The 18,269-nt window shown below is 39.3% G+C and overlaps 1 protein-coding gene across 1 annotated transcript in view; it reads right to left on the bottom strand.

Annotated features, from left to right (window-relative positions):
• Positions 1 to 15,020: 15,020 nt before the first annotated feature.
• The window catches only part of LOC126237115 (enhancer of split mgamma protein-like), a 152,437-nt gene continuing 149,188 nt past the window's right edge, over positions 15,021 to 18,269 (bottom strand). The window contains exon 5 of the mRNA XM_049946928.1: positions 15,021 to 18,217. Coding sequence (XP_049802885.1) covers positions 18,059 to 18,217 — 159 coding nt within the window. The 3' untranslated portion in view covers positions 15,021 to 18,058. The remainder of the gene's footprint in view (positions 18,218 to 18,269) is intronic.

Genomic DNA, 18,269 nt, shown 5'->3' with positions numbered 1-18,269 from the left:
AAGATTTACTGTGGGAAAATAATGATAATGAATCAGACCAGTGTTAGAAAGTCATTGTTACTATCGAATTGTGTAGAAATAGAAACTCAAATTTTGGTAGTCAGTGGAAGTCAAAGAAGTGTTCTAGCCAGCGATTTTATGAACACGTAAAAACAGAATCTGATGTTGTCAGATTACCTGGTGTGGGCATAAAATTAATCACTGCTGCGGGAACATATCGAAGACCTAGTAAGAAAGAAGGTTTCTTGTGTTACTCAGTTAAATGTTTCACTTGAGAATACGAATTTTTAGATGTGTCTGAAATCAGTACAGATGTCATAGCATAATTAGACAGAATTTTTAGACATGAAACCTGAACCAAATTTGCTATTCTGGGAACAAAATTGAAGAAATTGCGCACCAAATTTCGACTATTTCGTGAGAGCAATGGGAGTATCTCCACAATATTTTGGTTGAATCTACAGAATTGTTTTCAGACAAACCAGGTCTTTTAAAGAATTATGAACATAAAATGAAACCTATGATGCATGAACCTATCTATACACATGTTTATCAGATATCATTGCCTAACGAGAAATTGGAACAAAATGAAGTAGGCCATGACGAAGAATCAGCAGAGCTGTAGGGATGAAGGAAGTACACAATCTAATCAAAGCAATGGGAAACACGTTGACCAAAATGTTTGGACAAAATGTTTCAAAACTTTCGCAATCTGCAGCAGATGATGAGAGAATATTTTACTGCAGGTTATTGGCGAATATCCTTGGTCCCACAATCGAGAAAGCTTACAGTTCTTCTATTCGCAGATACATGCTATCCGCATTAACTTTACTCAAATATGAATTTTGCCTCATTTTTCGATGGATTTTCTTTCTACGTACTTAGAAAATGAAGATTATGTAGACACAGGGTAAATGGATAGTATTTATGAAAGTCGAATAGCAGACGATATTTCACGTATGAAGACATATCAAATAGAACGAGGTAAATACTACAGAAAAGTTGAAAGTTTCTAGAAGTACAACATTACACTTTTTGCTGAATTGAACAAAACAATTCGAAAATATCCTTAAGAACATGATAAATGTTTCAACGAAAACTTGCTAGCAGAACAATCGAAATCAGTAGTGGTATGAAGAAAAGAAAACAGAACTAAAGTTGAATAGACATCACATTTTATTAGTTATGACAAAATAGCGGGTAGCGAAGAACAAAAAAATGGCTCTTATCACTATGGGACTTAACTTCTGGGTTCATCAGTCCCCTAGAACTTAGAACTATTTAAACCTAACTAACCTAAGGACATCACACACATCCATGCCCGAGGCAGGATTCGAACCTGCGACCGTAGCAGTCGTGCGGTTCCGGACTGAAGCGCCTAGAACCGCTCGGCCACCCCGGCCGGCTAGCTAATAACAGGGAGAAAATTGTACAACTATTCAAAAGTTTCTTTAAATGCTTATGGAGTTCAAGAGATTACTCGTGAATAAAGACAGTTGACAATGACAAAATCAGATTCCAGATGTAACTCCAAATCAGGGATATAAAGCCATTCGAGTGATGAAGAAAACAATGTTTTAGTGGAAATGGTTGTGGATGAAGGGAACGTAATGCAAAACTATTTGCGAAATTATTTAGAGTAAATATATGAAAGAAGACCATCTTCCAAAATTGAAACAATGATATTATTTTCCAGCTTTACAAGAAGCGAGGAAAACAAGACATAAAAGTTGTAGATATTTCAGCTTCTTCTTCAGAAATGATCAAGATTTTAATCAACTTCATTACCACCTGTAAAGACTAAACAATGGATTTTAAATAAAGTAAAGAAGTGAGCTGTGCCCTGCAAATGGGTATTGCAAGAGCTGAATCCAATTATAGGAAGGAATAATTAGTATGAATTACCACTTTGTCTGGCACCAATACTTTGAGGAACGTTGTGATACAGTTACGAAAATATCTGAACAAATATCAGTCGAGAAACAAGGCACTGATTCAACTTAACGCAGTATACAGAATAATGTATGTGTTATTCTACAGGTTCCATTGGAATTCATCAGTGTAATGGAAAACTGAAATTGAAAGAAGAGTCAGGCGATGATACTTCATATTTAGACAACTATTCTCAGCAGTCCTAGAGCAAATTTTGGCATCTTTGAACTAAGAAAAAGCAAAACACTGAAAGGGTACAGTACCGCCCGACATTGAAAATAGGTACAACATACTTCATTATTTTTGTCAGAACAACACAGTTTTTTTGTAAAATAACTCAATTTCAATTAATACAGCGAAGCCGGATACCAGTGTGGGAAAGAATGACAATTTATTTATTTAATTGATCTCATGTGCACTCCCACAAAGTAAATCCCTACATCCAGTTTGGTGAGATCTGTGAAATGAATGAATGTGTGGTCGTCTGCTAACCGCAGATAGTGAATGTGAATATATGATCATCTTTGAGACGATCCTTTGGCCACCTTTGGTGGGACCAAAGAGATGAAACTTACCGGAGCTTTGAGCGCCTGAAATGTGGCTGACCAATACGGTAGAAAAGTGCTTCCCCCACCTCGACACAGGTGCGAGAGGACCTAGAGAACGGCCACGTTTCGGCACACTCTGCCGCTGGATCTTGTGCTGTTAAGACCTTTTTTAGTTGTGCTCCGTAATGACAAAAGAGTGGAGACATGGTATGCATGTGGAATATTTAAGAGTAGTTTGAAATAATAATTTCTCTATTTCAAGAATTTTTATGGGGAGAATTAAGTGTCAGGCAGGTAATATTAATGGGAAATGAAACCACGTGCAGCAATAAGTTGAAATACTTCCGTGTGCTTAAGTTAAGCTGAATTACTGGCGTGTGTACAATAAGTTGAAATATTTAAGAAATAGCGTGTGTACCATAAGTTGAAATATTTAAGAAATGGCGTGTGCAGGACTTGAAATTAGTGACGAGTACTTCCACGTGGTGAGTACTGTGTGAGTCTCAAACTGTGTATGAGACAAAAGATAAAGAGAAGTACTCGTCCATGGTATCAGTTGAGGACTCGCGTGTGTGATGAATACGTTCTTAATATTACTTTGCGTGATATGATTCCGTGTGACGCTAGAGTCAAACTCTGAGAGAGAAGCAAGGTGAGTCGGCCGTCTATCCAGCAACGCCACTTGGCTTGCATTGCACAGGAAGACGTGCATATATCTCCAGAGTTCATAGTAGGAAAGTAGAATTACGAAGTGGGGAAGTGTCGTGTGAAACTGGGATAAATATTGATTGAAGTGGGAAAGCTGAAAGTGATAATGTGACTATTCTCTGTGTAGTATTTCATATTCCATGTCGTAGTGTGGTGTATGTCATGTAATTTGGGTATGTGTGGTTTGCATCGGAGAGTAGCAAGGTAGTTTCAAAAGATTAGTGGGTTATGCTTGTTCCTTCGGTACCGCTCGGTCTGGAGGAAAGTTTCGTGATGATGATTGTGAGAGTCGAAGTGTGAGATATAATAAAAGATCCACCATCCTATCCAGAAAGTGCACTGTAGCGTTAAATAATTACGAGACCATAATATGGAGATTCACCAATGTAAAGCCATGCCCACTGGGCGGAATTTCTCATGTGTTATTGTTGTAGGTTGAGGGAATCAGTTTATTTCATTAGTATGGAGAGGAGGATCAAGAACGTGCTTGGTAGTTGCAAATTGTGCCAGAAGGCAAAATCGTTAACTATCTCATGCAAAGCACCGCTTTTTCCGATAGTGCCAGGTAGATTGAGGGAATTCGGAGCAACAGATTTGTTTGGCCCGCTGCCTAAGTCAGTGCAGGGATATAGATATGTTTTAGTAGCAGTGGAATTGGTGTCAAAGTATGTGACTTTTACCGCATTTAAACGGGCGATGGGAAGGACAGTAGCAGCAGCAATCGTTAAAAACTTTTTGCGAGAAGTAGGAACTGTAGAAAAGTTCATAGCTGACAATGGACCACAATATAGATCCAGACAATGGCTAACCACACTGAAGAGAAGAAGGATAAAACCGGTGTTCATATCCCGATACCATGCTGCAAGTAACCCCAGTGAAAGAGTGGTAAAAGAACTGGGAAAGTTGTGTAAGATCTATTGCCATAGGCAACATAGAAGTTGGAGTATTTTTCTCAAAGTTTTTCAGGACATCCTCAATGAGCTACCACATGGAGCAACTGGTTTATCACCAATTACGGTACTAAAGAATGAACTACCACCAGATCGAGTCAGGGAGCTGGTAGATTTTCCGCGATCAGGAAAGGAGAGGCACACAGAAATTGTCAAGGTTGCGATAGAGCGTATTAAGAAAGCAGCCAAGGATAGGCAGGAGAAGCAGAAAGGAAAGATCCGTAAGATCCAATTGGCAGTAGGAGACAAGGTTCTAATTAAAACTCATCGATTATCAAAGAAGCACAGATTCCTAACTAGCAAATTCTTTACTGTGTATAATGGACCATTCAGAGTAAGGCGAATTGTCCACGAAAATGCTGTACTGATTGAGACGATCAAGGGAAAACAATCTCGTGGGCTTCATCACGTTTATAACATCAAATTATGGAAAAGTTAAGGATAGATCGAAAGTAGGCAATTCATGGTAGATAGTCAGTATATTTATTTGTGGTGTGTAACGTTGTGCAGGGTCAAATCGAACATAACAATTTTCAGGCGGGATGTCAGGATGTATGACGGAATAGACTGGTCGAATGAGTCATGAACAGGAATCGACAGAGTGGTGTATGTACGTATTTATTGTCATATGAATAAGGATCAAGCAGAAACGACGTGATGATTAATGAGTGGATAAAGATGGTAGATAGTGAGAGAAGCGACGTGATAAATAGTAGTTGATAAAGGTGATATTTAAGGAGAGAAGCGACGTGAAGCAGTGTGATTAATAAAGAGAGATTCGACGTGATGAAACAGTGGTAAATAAAGGTGAGTAGAATTAATAATGTGGAGATGTCTTAGATGTATGTTACAGAGAGGCCTGTGTATGCTGCAATAGAGATTGATGCCAATGGCGAGGAAGACCAGGAAATGATGAAGTAGTGGATGGACGGAGAGCCGAAATACGAATGACAAGATGAGGACAACTGCACGACGTGAAGGGACATAAAGGGAGTATGAGATCCAGGTGGTGAACGTTGTAGAATACTGACGTAAGATGTAATATAAGTGTAAATCTAATTCTTACCATAACATTTGCAACATGAAAAAAAAAGTAATTTTTGTTGTTGTTGTTGAAGCCTGGTACCAGTATAACTAATCAAAACGGTACCAAGAATGTGTTCAGTTATTCTGCAGGATGCATAATTTGTGTATTTTTTGTTCTTAGATGAAATGTCTCAATTCTTAGTTGATATTTAGCAGAATGAATAATCGGTAAATTGAATGCAGAGCTAAGCCGATGGAGAGAGGTGCCAGAGTGAAAGGACGAATTCGGAGACTGGAATGCTATCTCCGAAACAGCTTCATGTGTTATATGGTTGAGTATAAGGGAACAAAGGTATGGTATGTTGTCGTGAGTGTGGTGGTGTTACGAGTATAAGGGAGCAAAGGTATGGTATGTTGTCGTGAGTGTGGTGGTGTTAAGGTTAGCTGACTTCTAGACTTATTCTGTTAGTGTATTAATGGATTGACTGAGAAGGAAAATGTGATGTCTGGTGAGTGAGAGTCGTAGAGTAGTGTGATCAATGCCCACACTCCTGTAAAAGGGATGCTACCGATCTGTAACCAAAACATTATTGTGTATTTTTTGATTTGGATGAACCTCGATGGCAGGTCAGGATCTGACATCATGTGGATGGTTCTTAGATGTCCTAGAAATGTTGTTATATATAATAAAATGTAAAATATATAAATAGATACAAATACAGTCTGTCACAAGCACAAAGGTGCATTGTATGTTGTAGATTTAGAGTCATCAGTTTCTAAAATGTTTGTTGTGTTAGGATGTTAAAGTAGTTTACTATTTAATAACATGTGGTAGGTAATTGAGAGCTGTGTAGATTATTTCTTTTTTTTTTTTTTTTGTTAGAACACTTTCAAGGGGTATTAATTTCAGTCTGTCACAAACACAAAGGTTCATTGTATATTGTAGCTTTAGAATCAACAGTTTCTAATATTTTCACTGTGATAGGATGTTAGAGTAGTCTACTATTTTATATTGTAATTATGAGTTGTATAGATTGTTTCTTATTCCTTTTGTTTTTTATTTTACACTTTCATGTTTTGTATGAGGGACGACAAGTACAATCAATAGCACAAGTGTGGGCTGTATATAGAAAAGAGATAAATGTTGATGTTGTATGTGTAGAAAACTAGGGTGTGTAATTTTATGTTTTTTAGAACAAAGATTCTTTTATTACCAATGTATCTAATAGATCATACATGTAAAACACCAGTAATGGCATCTGTTAGGCTGGTCTCTCAGAGCAAAATTTGCAAATTTTTATTTCGAACAGTAAAGTAAAAGAACTGTTTCTTCAAAGAAACCAGTTGCTAAAATGTCATGTAATAATGCCAATGAGTCCAGTATAATTAGTGCGATTTGACTATTGCAGGTACTTAACATGTAATGTAAAAAGTAAACATTGTGATCTGTATGGAATACGGTACGTTTATACTGCTGTTACAGGTAACATCAGTAATGTGATCGAAGATTTTAAATTAGATGCCATCTGATCTATAGTTTGTCATAGTCGTGGTGACAGTTATAATGAGGTGTTGTGTATGGTTGTTCGGAATCTGGTGTTAGTGAAAGAGGCCACTAGCACCAAAGTTTCTAACACTTGGGCTGTCCCATCTCTCCCAGCTTGTATATTCTCTGCACACATTTAATTTTCATGTAAGCTTAGATTCCTAACTAGCAAATTCTTTACTGTGTATAGTGGACCATTCAGATTGAGGCAGATTGTCCATGAGAATGCTGTACTGATTGAGACGAGCAAGGGAAAACAATCGTGTGGGCTTCATCACATTTCTAACATCAAATTATGGAAAAGGTAAGGGTAGATCGAAAGTAAGCAAGTTATGGTAGATAGTCAGTGTATTTATTTGTGGTGTGTAACGTTGTGCAGGGTCAAATCGAACATAACAATTTTCAGGCGGGATGTCAGGAAGTATGACGGAATAGACTGGTCGAATGAGTCATGAACAGGAGTCGACAGAGTGGTGTATGTACGTATTTTTGGTCATATGAATAAGGATCAAGCAGAAACGACGTGATGATTAATGAGTGGATAAAGATGGTAGATAGTGAGAGAAGCGACGTGATAAATAGTAGTTGATAAAGGTGATATTTAAGGAGAGAAGCGACGTGAAGCAGTGTGATTAATAAAGAGAGATTCGACGTGATGAAACAGTGGTAAATAAAGGTGAGTAGAATTAATAATGTGGAGATGTCTTAGATGTATGTTACAGAGAGGCCTTTGTATGCTGCAATAGAGATTGATGCCAATGGCGAGGAAGACCAGGAAATGATGAAGTAGTGGATGGACGGAGAGCCGAAATACGAATGACAAGATGAGGACAACTGCACAATGTGAAAGGACATAAAGGGAGTATGAGATCCAGATTGTAAACGTTGTGGAATACTGACGTAGGATGTAATATAAGTGTAAAATCTAATTCTTACCATAAGATTTGCAATTTGGCAAAAATAATTTTTGTTGTAGGTTATAGAATTTGTGTTTTAGGTTAGAGAATTTATCGGAATAAATAAGATAGTGAAAAGAAAAAGATTGGTGGACTTTTCCTTCGAATTGTATGTTGTCATAATGTCCCGAATTATAATGTGTGCGCCATTCATATTCAGTGCGGTGGCCACGTGTTGACAAAAGCCGTTACATAAAAGACAAAAAGAAAATGTGGTATTGCCAGTGCGTAGTGTACAGTCAGAGTTCTGTAAATTACTGATAGTCAGATGCGTGTTTCCGTTGCGTATTATTCATACAGGAGGATAATTTGTAACTAAATTGTGAGTACGAGAGTTCATGTTACTCGATAAATAAGAATGAATCCACTCGCTTGGCAGACCACTCATCTTGCAGGTCTGACTGCTTGATGCCACAGTATGAGCAAGGCATATGGGTGCCTCTCAACACATGCATGTTGATGTTGTTTATGGTAATGTACTGTTTGCCTCTAATGTAAAATTTCAGTGACGAACAGAGCAGCTGTATGGAGTAAGTAAGCAACTAATCCAGGAAGGAAGTTATAACAAGGCAGAAGTATTCTGTGGGACTGTGTTTCACCTGGAGGACAGTGTACCTAGGAACACATGATTTTACTGGTCGGTGTTTCAATCTAATGACCGAATTTAGAATGAAATGAAGTAATGCGCACTAAGAGCGAGATATACAGTTCTCGACATTTTCTACTGTTTTTGTTGTAGTGAGACTTGAGGTTGTGTTTTCTACAGAGATTCTACATATTATGAGTTCTACATGTTTAAGTGCTGTATAGTGTATTAAAGCTATTTGGAGGATATTGTTAATGCTTTAGTTACAGTTTTATTGTGAGTATAACGTCGTATTTTACTTGCAAAGTCCGGCCTCATCGTGCATATTGCACAGTTGGTTATTAGCAATTTAGGCCATATCTCCCAGCAGATCATAAAAATATTCTGATGCTAGTACAAACGTCAATAATTTATAAACATAGGTATATTTTGAAAACTACAGTAGTACGGTTCAAAATCTGCAGATGTAGAGGTAATTTCGGGAGTACCGCAAGGAAGCGTGATAGGACCTTTATTGTTTACAATATACATAAATGACTTAGTTGACAACATCGGAAGCTCCGTGAGGCTATTTGCAGATGACACGGTTGTCTACAAGAAAGTAGCAACATCAGAAGACTCGTACGTACTCCAGGAAGACCTGCAGAGGATTAATGAATGGTGCGACAGCTGGCAGCTTTCCCTAAACGTAGATAAATGTAATATAATGCGCATACATAGGGGCAGAAATCCATTCCAGTACGATTATGCCATAGGTGGTAAATCATTGGAAGCGGTAACGACCGTAAAATACTTAGGAGTTACTATCCGGAGCGATCTGAAGTGGAATGATCACATAAAACAAATAGTGGGAAAAGCAGGCGCCAGGTTGAGATTCATAGGAAGAATTCTAAGAAAATGTGACTCATCGACGAAAGAAGTAGCTTACAAAACGCTTGTTCGTCCGATTCTTGAGTATTGCTCATCAGTATGGGACCCTTACCAGGTTGGATTAATAGAAGAGATAGACATGATCCAGCGAAAAGCAGCGCGATTCGTCATGGGGACATTTAGTCAGCGCGAGAGCGTTACGGAGATGCTGAACAAGCTCCAGTGGCGGACACTTCAAGAAAGGCGTTACGCAATACGGAGAGGTTTATTATCGAAATTACGAGAGAGCACATTCCGGGAAGAGATGGGCAACATATTACTACCGCCCACATATATCTCGCGTAATGATCACAACGAAAAGATCCGAGAAATTAGAGCAAATACGGAGACTTACAAGCAGTCGTTCTTCCCACGACATCCTTTAATTAAAATCATTAATAACTCTTTAGTTGATTTACCTGCACCAACAAATATTTCATTTTGATGGAATTTTGGGTCCGAACAGAGAAGGGGGGATCAGATAGTGGTACAATAAGTACCCTCCGCCACACACCGTAAGGTGGCTCGCGGAGTATAGATGTAGATGTAGATGTAGTTACGGTTAAGCCGTACTTTGCCAGTCATCCACGACTTTGCAACTTGAAAGTGAAGATATTCTGCTATAGAACACGTGATATTTCAGATAACCGAACTTATTTATTGTCCTAAAAAATTTTCCCGTCTTGAAAATGGAAGCCGGCCGCGGTGGTCTAGCGGTTCTAGGCGCTCAGTCCGGAACCGCGGGACTGCTACGGTCGTAGGTTCGAATCCTGTCTCGGGCATGGATGTGTGTGATGTCCTTAGGTTAGTTAGGTTTAAGTAGTTCTAAGTTCTAGGGGACTGATGACCACAGATGTTAAGTCCCATAGCGTTCAGAGCCATTTTTTGAAAATTGAATTTTATGTTAGTTGCCAACAAATTCGATTTCAGAATGCTTTTAACTTGTAACTGGTTTTTGATAATGCAGTTAAACTTTCTTATAACGACATCGGTTACAACGACAACTCGGCTATAACGTCCTGATTTCTGCAGTAAGGCCATATTCCTCGTGGTGAGCGTACTTCTCATCTTTGCTTAATACGACATATGTATATGTGTGTTCCTCATAAACAACATCTTCTTCAGCCTAAGTTAGCAACAAGAGTTCCCAAGAATCAATATAATGTGGAAGGAAATCTGTTGTAATATGGCAACCTGGCATACTATTCTCTCTGCCCTTCCATCAACAGCAGGTGTAGTATAGTCTCCTCGCCTCATTGTTCCCTTAGCACATTTATACTACAGTAGTGGTGACGAACACAGAACTCGTCAACAGTACACGCGGTGTCAGTTTCCGTAACAACAGCATGGCCAGTAAAAAAAAGGTTTTAACGGTGGAAGAAAAAGTGAAAGTGATTCACGCAATCCAGAATGGAGCTAATAAGACTGACGTGTATCGTCAGTATGACCTCGAAAATTGCGCAGTCCAAACGATTTGGAAGAACAAGGACCAAATTGTTACTGCGTTTGAACGAAATGGATCTGGAATTAAGCGGTTAGGAAAAGCTAAACGGAGCGACATCGATGAAGCGGTGCTGGTTTAACAACAGAGGAGCATCAATGTGCCCATTACTGGACCTCTCCTCAATGCGAAAGCAGAAGAATTTTCCAAGAAATTAGAAGATTATAAATTTGTGTGCAGCAGCGGCTGGATTGACAGTTTCAAGCAACGTCACGGTATTATAGAATGAAGGCTTTTCACGACCGGGTGACATGGCTGTTGATATACTTTCCGGGATGTGAGGTCGTGGTCCAAGAACTTTTCTGCTCCTTACGTTTCGTCCAGAACTGCGCTGGACTTCCTCAGAGGCGCTGCTCCGCTGAGTCTTGCCGACTGACTCACGTAAGGAGCAGAAAAGTTCTTGGACCACGACCTCACATCCCGGAAAGTATATCAACAGCCATGTCACGGTATTACTTTCGGTAAAGTGAGCAGTGAAGCCAACAGCGTGAATACTGAAACAATCTAACAATGGCTCACTACTGTGTGGCCTACAATTCGAGGCGGATATGTAGGCTGTAACATTTTTAATGAGGACAAGATTGGCATTTTACTTAAATTGACACCTGCAAAAACTCTGAAACTCGAGTGTGAAAAACGTGTTCGTGGCAAATTATCTGAAGAACGAATAATAGTTCTCGTTTGTGCTACCGCAGATAGAACAGAGAAGAAAAAAATTGGTCAAAATATGGAAATAAAAAAATGCTAGGTGTTTTAAACATGTAGAAATACCTGCCAGTGCACTACAATGCCAATAAAATGTCCTGGATGACCTCCGAATTCTTTGGATCTGAAATAAAGCGTTGGGATCGGGAGGCTGGAGGTCTTAAAAGGAAGATACTGGTTCTCGTTGATAGCTGTCCTGCACATCCTTCCCTAACTGCTCTGGGTAATATTAAGCTTGTTTTTCTTCATGCAAATTCGACAAGCTTATTGCAGCCCATGGATCAAGAAGCAATTAGGAGTCTGAAATGTCACTATCGTTAGCAATATTGCTGAAACTGATACAATGCATTGGGAAAAAGCAGAATTATTCAATTACACTGATGGATGCGATCAGAAGCATTTCCAGAACTTGGAGCCGGGTCACAGCGCAAACCATCAAGAACTGTCTGCATCGTGCGGGAATTACGACAAATCATCCGAGATTTATTTCGGCCTAAACACTGTTTTCTGTAATGATAGTGCATTACCGGCTACATTTGTTTGTAATTGAAAACGTCTGACAGTTGATCCTCAATGTTTGCTATGTTAAGATCATGTATTTCAACCACTCGGTGAGTGTTAGGTGTTGAAACTACCAATCAAGTAGTATCACAAGATTCAACTCCATCTCTAAACTGCCATTAATATTATCATTACCAAGACAGACATAATGCTAACAAACCACAGTGACACAAGTTTGCGTGCCTACCTACACCACAGGTGATGAACAGATTCACACAATCTACGATAAAAGAGATTTTTCAGACAGTTAAATGAGACAAAAATTTAAAATGTGATGAAAGACTGGAATACTGTAGCAGTTTTACCAAAACTCGAATCAGCTGAACATGAAAGCTTTCAACTATTCTCTGACAGATATTACGAGTACATTCACAATCAACTTTATACAACTCACCGTGACTAACTTCACATAACTCGATGACATGCCATTATCAATTATACACGTCCGTAATTTGTTATGTGGAACTGTTTCATACGCTTTCTGGAGGTCTACAAAGACGAGGTGGGTCGTAAGGCCCCTTGTTGTCCTTTTCTCCACTGGGTTTTTGATGGTAAATACTCCATCAGTACAGGAGCGACAAGATTTGATTCCATTTTGTTCTTCAGATTCAGTTATTTCTTCTTCTGTCCTCTTTTTTAGGATACGGCCATAGACTTTCGCCATGGATGGCATCACACTAATACCACGATAGTTTGCACAATTTCTCCTGTTGCCCTTCTTAAATATTGATGTAATTGTTGCCTTTTTGCACTCCTTTGGGGCTTCGTCACCTCTAAGGTATTTGTCAAAAATCACTGCCAATATCTCAATGAGTTTGGACGGTGCTGTTTTAACGAGTTCTATATAAATTAATCTAAATTAATCCTAGACCTGAAGACTTTCTGTTTTTCATGGCATTAATTGCATTTTGGACTTCCTTCGGTGTTACCGGTGGTATATTATCATTACTGATCTCAATGTGTGGTGGGTTCTCAGTGAAAGCCGCTCTGTTCTCAGTTAGTAGTCCTTGGTAGTGTTGTACGCATTCCTGCATGCTAATGAGGTTTACATCTGCATTATTTTTATTCTGTATTCTCATTGTTTTTAATAGCTTCGAGGCTTTATTTGCTCGTGTATTCCCCATGCTTTTTTCTATCTCTTCACCGGTTTTCTGCCAGCCTTCGTTTTTTGCCATGCATTTTAAGGACTATATTTGATGTTTTGCCATGCATTTTAAGGACTATATCTGATGATGACCAATACCTCGGCTTTATCTATCTTATTTATTAGTCATCAGTTCTTCCGCTATTTAACTTTGCTTTTTCTCACTTCGTTTCTGATAATAAACTGCTGTTGAAGTATATTTTATTTTGTGGTCCCAGTAGCTTACCCCTCCCCAAATAGCACCCTGCCGTTTCTGAAACCTGATAGTCAAGGGAAGGCAGGATGCGGTTACGATTGTGGACGGACCGTAATCAGTTACTACTGGTTGCCTTTTACAGTTACACACAATTTATTTTAAACCAGTAGTTCCAGACTCAACAATAAATAAAAATACCACGCGTTATTAATGAAGGAGTATTAACTCCTTTAGGTGTCCATCCATGTACAGCATTTAGTGATTTCTTGGCTAGATCGCCAGCACCTTTTGCTTATTTACTGTCACATCTCAGCTTCCTCCCCCTGTTCGTCCTCATTGTCACTATTTTCGCTGTCACTGTGGGTACCGCTGTCCACCCTCTGGAGACTGTTTTGGCTAGAGTAATGCTGGAATTATTGAATCCTGGTCTTAGAAGCGGCCATCCGTTTCTTCTGAAGGTTGAATTTCTTAGGATGATTTTTTTTTTTTTTTTATTGAGCGAAATCAAGCGAAAGTGATGGAGTGTTGTCAAGTTTGGTGCAAGTCACTAAGTGCTCTCGTCTTCAAATACTGGATGAAAATAGTCTGGCTAATTGCCTGTCATGAAGTACGCCACTCCCAACCCTTTGAAACATGCGTGGTTCTTACACGCATAGTGGTTCTTTCCCGACAATGCATGATATGTGTACTAACTTTGGTTGAGATCGAGCCAGTGGTTTAGGAGGAGAGATGGAACGAACATACATACATACATGCATCCACTTTTATAATATGTATGGGCGACTGGGACTGGCTATGGACATCTGAGAGTGAAGTTATATAACTCAGAAATCAATAACACAATGAAAATATGAGCTGAGTGCAATATGTTACGTACATGTTATTAATAAATACAGCTGAACTCCACTGAGATACAACTGATAAATTAGTTTAAAGAAAAACTGGAACTGTTCTTCATATTATACTTTGCCATGGCTACAATACGCCAGGCTTCCGAAGTAATGAACTAGTAGTGTCCATCGTCCAGGGGAAAGACGTGCTTGATTTGGGCCTAAAGGGATCATAGCCCCAGGCACGAAATCTCGGATGACAGTTACAACTTATTCTTCCCTATTTCTGCAGCTATTTTTTTAAATATCTGTAGTTGTTTTGCTCATTATGTGCTAACTAGTGTTTGTCGTATGCATCCTCTTGCCACACCCCTGTCCCAGTCACGGCATTCAGTCTGTGTGGCACGTGTACATCTCCTCCAGATGTGTGCTGCATCTTGTGTTATGGAGAAATGACTACAGATGTACGATTGACTTGTGTGTATGAGCTGCAGATGACTCCTGAAAATATTATTCTGCACATGTGTTTTGACCATTTTGTGTACAGTGTGAGTGATGACTGTTAATGTGTCACAGTGGGCCAGAATTTCACGTTATTTCCTCTTGGCTTTTCATTTCTTCGCTTTTTCCTCATTTCATACAGTAATCAGCATTCTTCTCCAGATATGACTTTCAAGTCGCCTACAGAAGAACCAAAAGTTCTTAATAATTACTAACATAAATTTTTATTATGAAATACAAATAACAAACTTAAAATTTAAGGTACATTAATATTGTTTCTTTATTTATATGAAAGACTATGGCAATTGCAATCAGAAAATTATTATTGATAGAAAATTTTAATACACTTAACCTACAATCAGTCAAATTCTGTATAACAATAACATTAGAACATTACTTAACTATAATTTACCCTCTTTATCTTTCTCTAACAACAACCAGTTAACACAAACTATGTAATAATTGTTTTGAGAGATAGAGATTTACAACAAATGCAAATAAATAAAATGTAACAGTTGTAACAGCTGTCACTATTAAAATTCAGAAAAATCCTCAGGTTTTTCAATAGTTTATATGAGATCATGTAAAATGCTGAGTATTTAATAAACTTTAAGCTAAAACATAGATATCAGATTTACAATTAAATTTTATAAAAATATATCTTTACCAGTTAATGTTATTTCTTACACAATGCTTTGTTATTATATAGATATATACAACTGTAGAAAACATTTAAAATAAGATAACTTTAACACCTTAACTATACAACTTGTCATTTGAATATTCCTGCATTTTTTGAATCTTATTTGCCACATAGTAACAAACATTAATTAGGGACACAATCTAATAGTAGGGATCACAAAATATCGCTATAGTTTGTTGATTTCGTAATAACATCTAAATTACATAAATTGAAAGTTTTGTTTCAGAGAGATATACAAGTGTGCATGCCTGTATTTTTCCTTTCTGCAGAAGTTAGAGCAGTTATCTCACGTCCTATACTACTAATACAGAAGCTGATGCATCGAGTAAACTGTAACAAAAATCTTGGAGTAAGATATTACCAAAACCTAATGATTTATGAACTCACTCTACATTATTCCATGATATTCAGAGTCACAGGAGGTTTGAAAGGAATTCTGTCACATCAATGAAAATTAAATCTTTCTTGTGGTATTTAGTATGGTCAGTGTCATTACCACCATCGATGATCTCTAGAAAAATAATAATGTGTACTCCACAAAAGTACGTATATATTCTTGTAGAGACTTCTGTATTTCTACTGCATCTATCTAAGTAATATTCATTGCCATGAAAATGATAATAAAAGACTTTATAATCGTTAGGCACATGCTGCCATGAATGAACACTACTTTTTGTCCATGGACGAATAGTACTGATCCACTTTGCCACCTCACTTGGTGTAAAGGTTAAATAGAGGGTCTGTGGAGGGTGTTATGTTGTGCCTAGTGGTTGTAAGGGGAAGTAGTAAATAAAATGTTGATAAGAAACTCATGTTTGGAATGGGAACAGTTATACATCTCTATCTTCATGATGCCCATGCGACCTCCGACGATGGATATTCGCAGTTGGTAGTGAGATGTGTCTCAACTGCGTTGGTAGTCACATGGTGGTCGTACCAAAGAGAACACCCTATATATGTGATGTCATGCTTCAGGCATTGTTTTCGGTATGTTTAACGAGGAGCACTGAGTTTTTCTGTACCGTAATAGTTTTCACTTTACAGGTTACTGAACTTTGTTAAAGTACAATATGAGCCATAACTCTGTTAACATTTGAAAACGCACAAATTCACGGAATAATGTTAGGTAGAAGCATAAAACTTGAAACAGATACCTGAAATGACAGGGGGTTTCATTGAAACCAAAAACGAGTGCAAAAGCGGTCAACAGATGGCACTGGACAGCAAATGTCAGTGACGCGCGGTAGGTGCGAGGTACACCGATACGTTACAGAATCGCATCACTCCTAGCCTGGTAGGCGTGGCAGATCAACACCTGCTGAAAGGTACGACTTTTATGTGAGACGGCGCTCCACCCCATATTGTGAGAGATCTCTCGCGCACATCATTTGGTGAGGATGGCGTGCTTCGCACCAGTTCCTTCATGTTTGGCCACCCAAGTCGCCAGACGTCAATCTGTGTAACTGCGGGTTGCCTGAACTCACACGTCTACCGCAATCGTCCGACCTCGTTAGCGATGCCGAAAGACTACATCAGATGGCAGTTTCCCCCGGTACTTATTGCTATGCTGTACGGCGCTATGGCAACATTGTGGCCGACACATTGACCACTCGTTATAAGGAACATCGTCTTTTCTAAAAATGGTTATGTTAATGTTTGCTTTTGTATCTTATGAAACGCCATCTGTTGGTCACTTCGTGTACTTATTTGGTTTCAATAAAACCTCATGTCATTTCAAGCAAGTGGTCACAGGCAAGGCGAACTCTAGATTGCGGTTTATTGGTAGAATCCTGAAGCGATGCAGTCTATCAACAAACGAATTTGCTTACAGTACGTTAGTTCGTCCAGAGTATTGTTCGTCTGTATGGGACCCTTACCAGTTGGATCTGATTCAAGAAATTGAGAAGGTCCAAAGAAGAACGGCAAAATTCGTGACTGGTACATTTAGCCATCGCGATAGTGTTACATATCTCATAGAAAGTTTGGAGTGGGACATACTTGCAGATACACGACGCGCTAAACGGATGTGGCTGCTCACTAAATTCCGAAATTCTATCTTCGCCGAGGATGTAGAGCATATATTATTACCTCCAACTTCCAAATCGCGCAATGATCACCATTCAAAGATAAGGGAAATTAGAGCTCGTACTGAGGCATTCAGACAGTCGTTTTTCCCTCGCGCGATCCATGAGTGGAACAGGGGGTGCGGAATATGACTTTGGCGCGAATTGTACTCTCCGCCACACACCGCTTGGTGGCTAGCGGAATATATATGTAGATGTGGATGTAGATTTTATCTATCTGACAAAATTATTCCGTGAAATATTCATTTTCCAAATGTTTACGGACTTTTGAATCACCCTGTATAAGGTGTCAGTTGCACAACAAGAAATTTAAAACGTTTGCGTCATTGTCAGAACAGCCGATACTTTGTGTAATGTCACATTCGGTAATAAGGCAGTTGATGAGACTAGTTCCACCCTCGTTCCGTGGACAGTTCAGTAGAATATAGGTTCACTGCTGCTGGGGAAGACAAGGTGTATATACAAGATTTCAAGAGGATAAGTTAGTAAATTCTGATGATCTTCATTGTACATGAATTTATGTCTCGGCGAATTCGCTGCGGACGTCTTTAACAGTTTGAATTCACCATAGCTTGCACATGCAGGTGACTCGGAATAATGACGACATGTTTACAAGCCTCAAAGACATATTCCCGGTGAGAGGCAGAGAAGGTCCACGAGTGGCAGCGTCGCTCACCAGGGCCGCCACATGCTTCCCGGCGGCTGGTGCGTCGCCTCGGGCACTGTCATCAGCAGTCCGGCCACCGGCTTGGCCAAGTCGCTGGCGCTGGGGGTGGAGGACAGCGACGCGGGGGAGGCTGCAGCCGCGGTAGGCGGCGGAGGCGACGCAGTCTCGGGGGCGGCCGCGTAGTGGTCGGCGGGGCTGTGGTCGGCGGTGGGGGCG

The sequence above is a fragment of the Schistocerca nitens genome, chromosome 2 (genome assembly GCF_023898315.1).
Source record: "Schistocerca nitens isolate TAMUIC-IGC-003100 chromosome 2, iqSchNite1.1, whole genome shotgun sequence".
NCBI lineage: Eukaryota > Metazoa > Arthropoda > Insecta > Orthoptera > Acrididae > Schistocerca > Schistocerca nitens.
The sequence above is the reverse complement of the archived record's forward strand: the minus strand, read 5'-3'. Positions and strand labels throughout refer to the sequence as shown.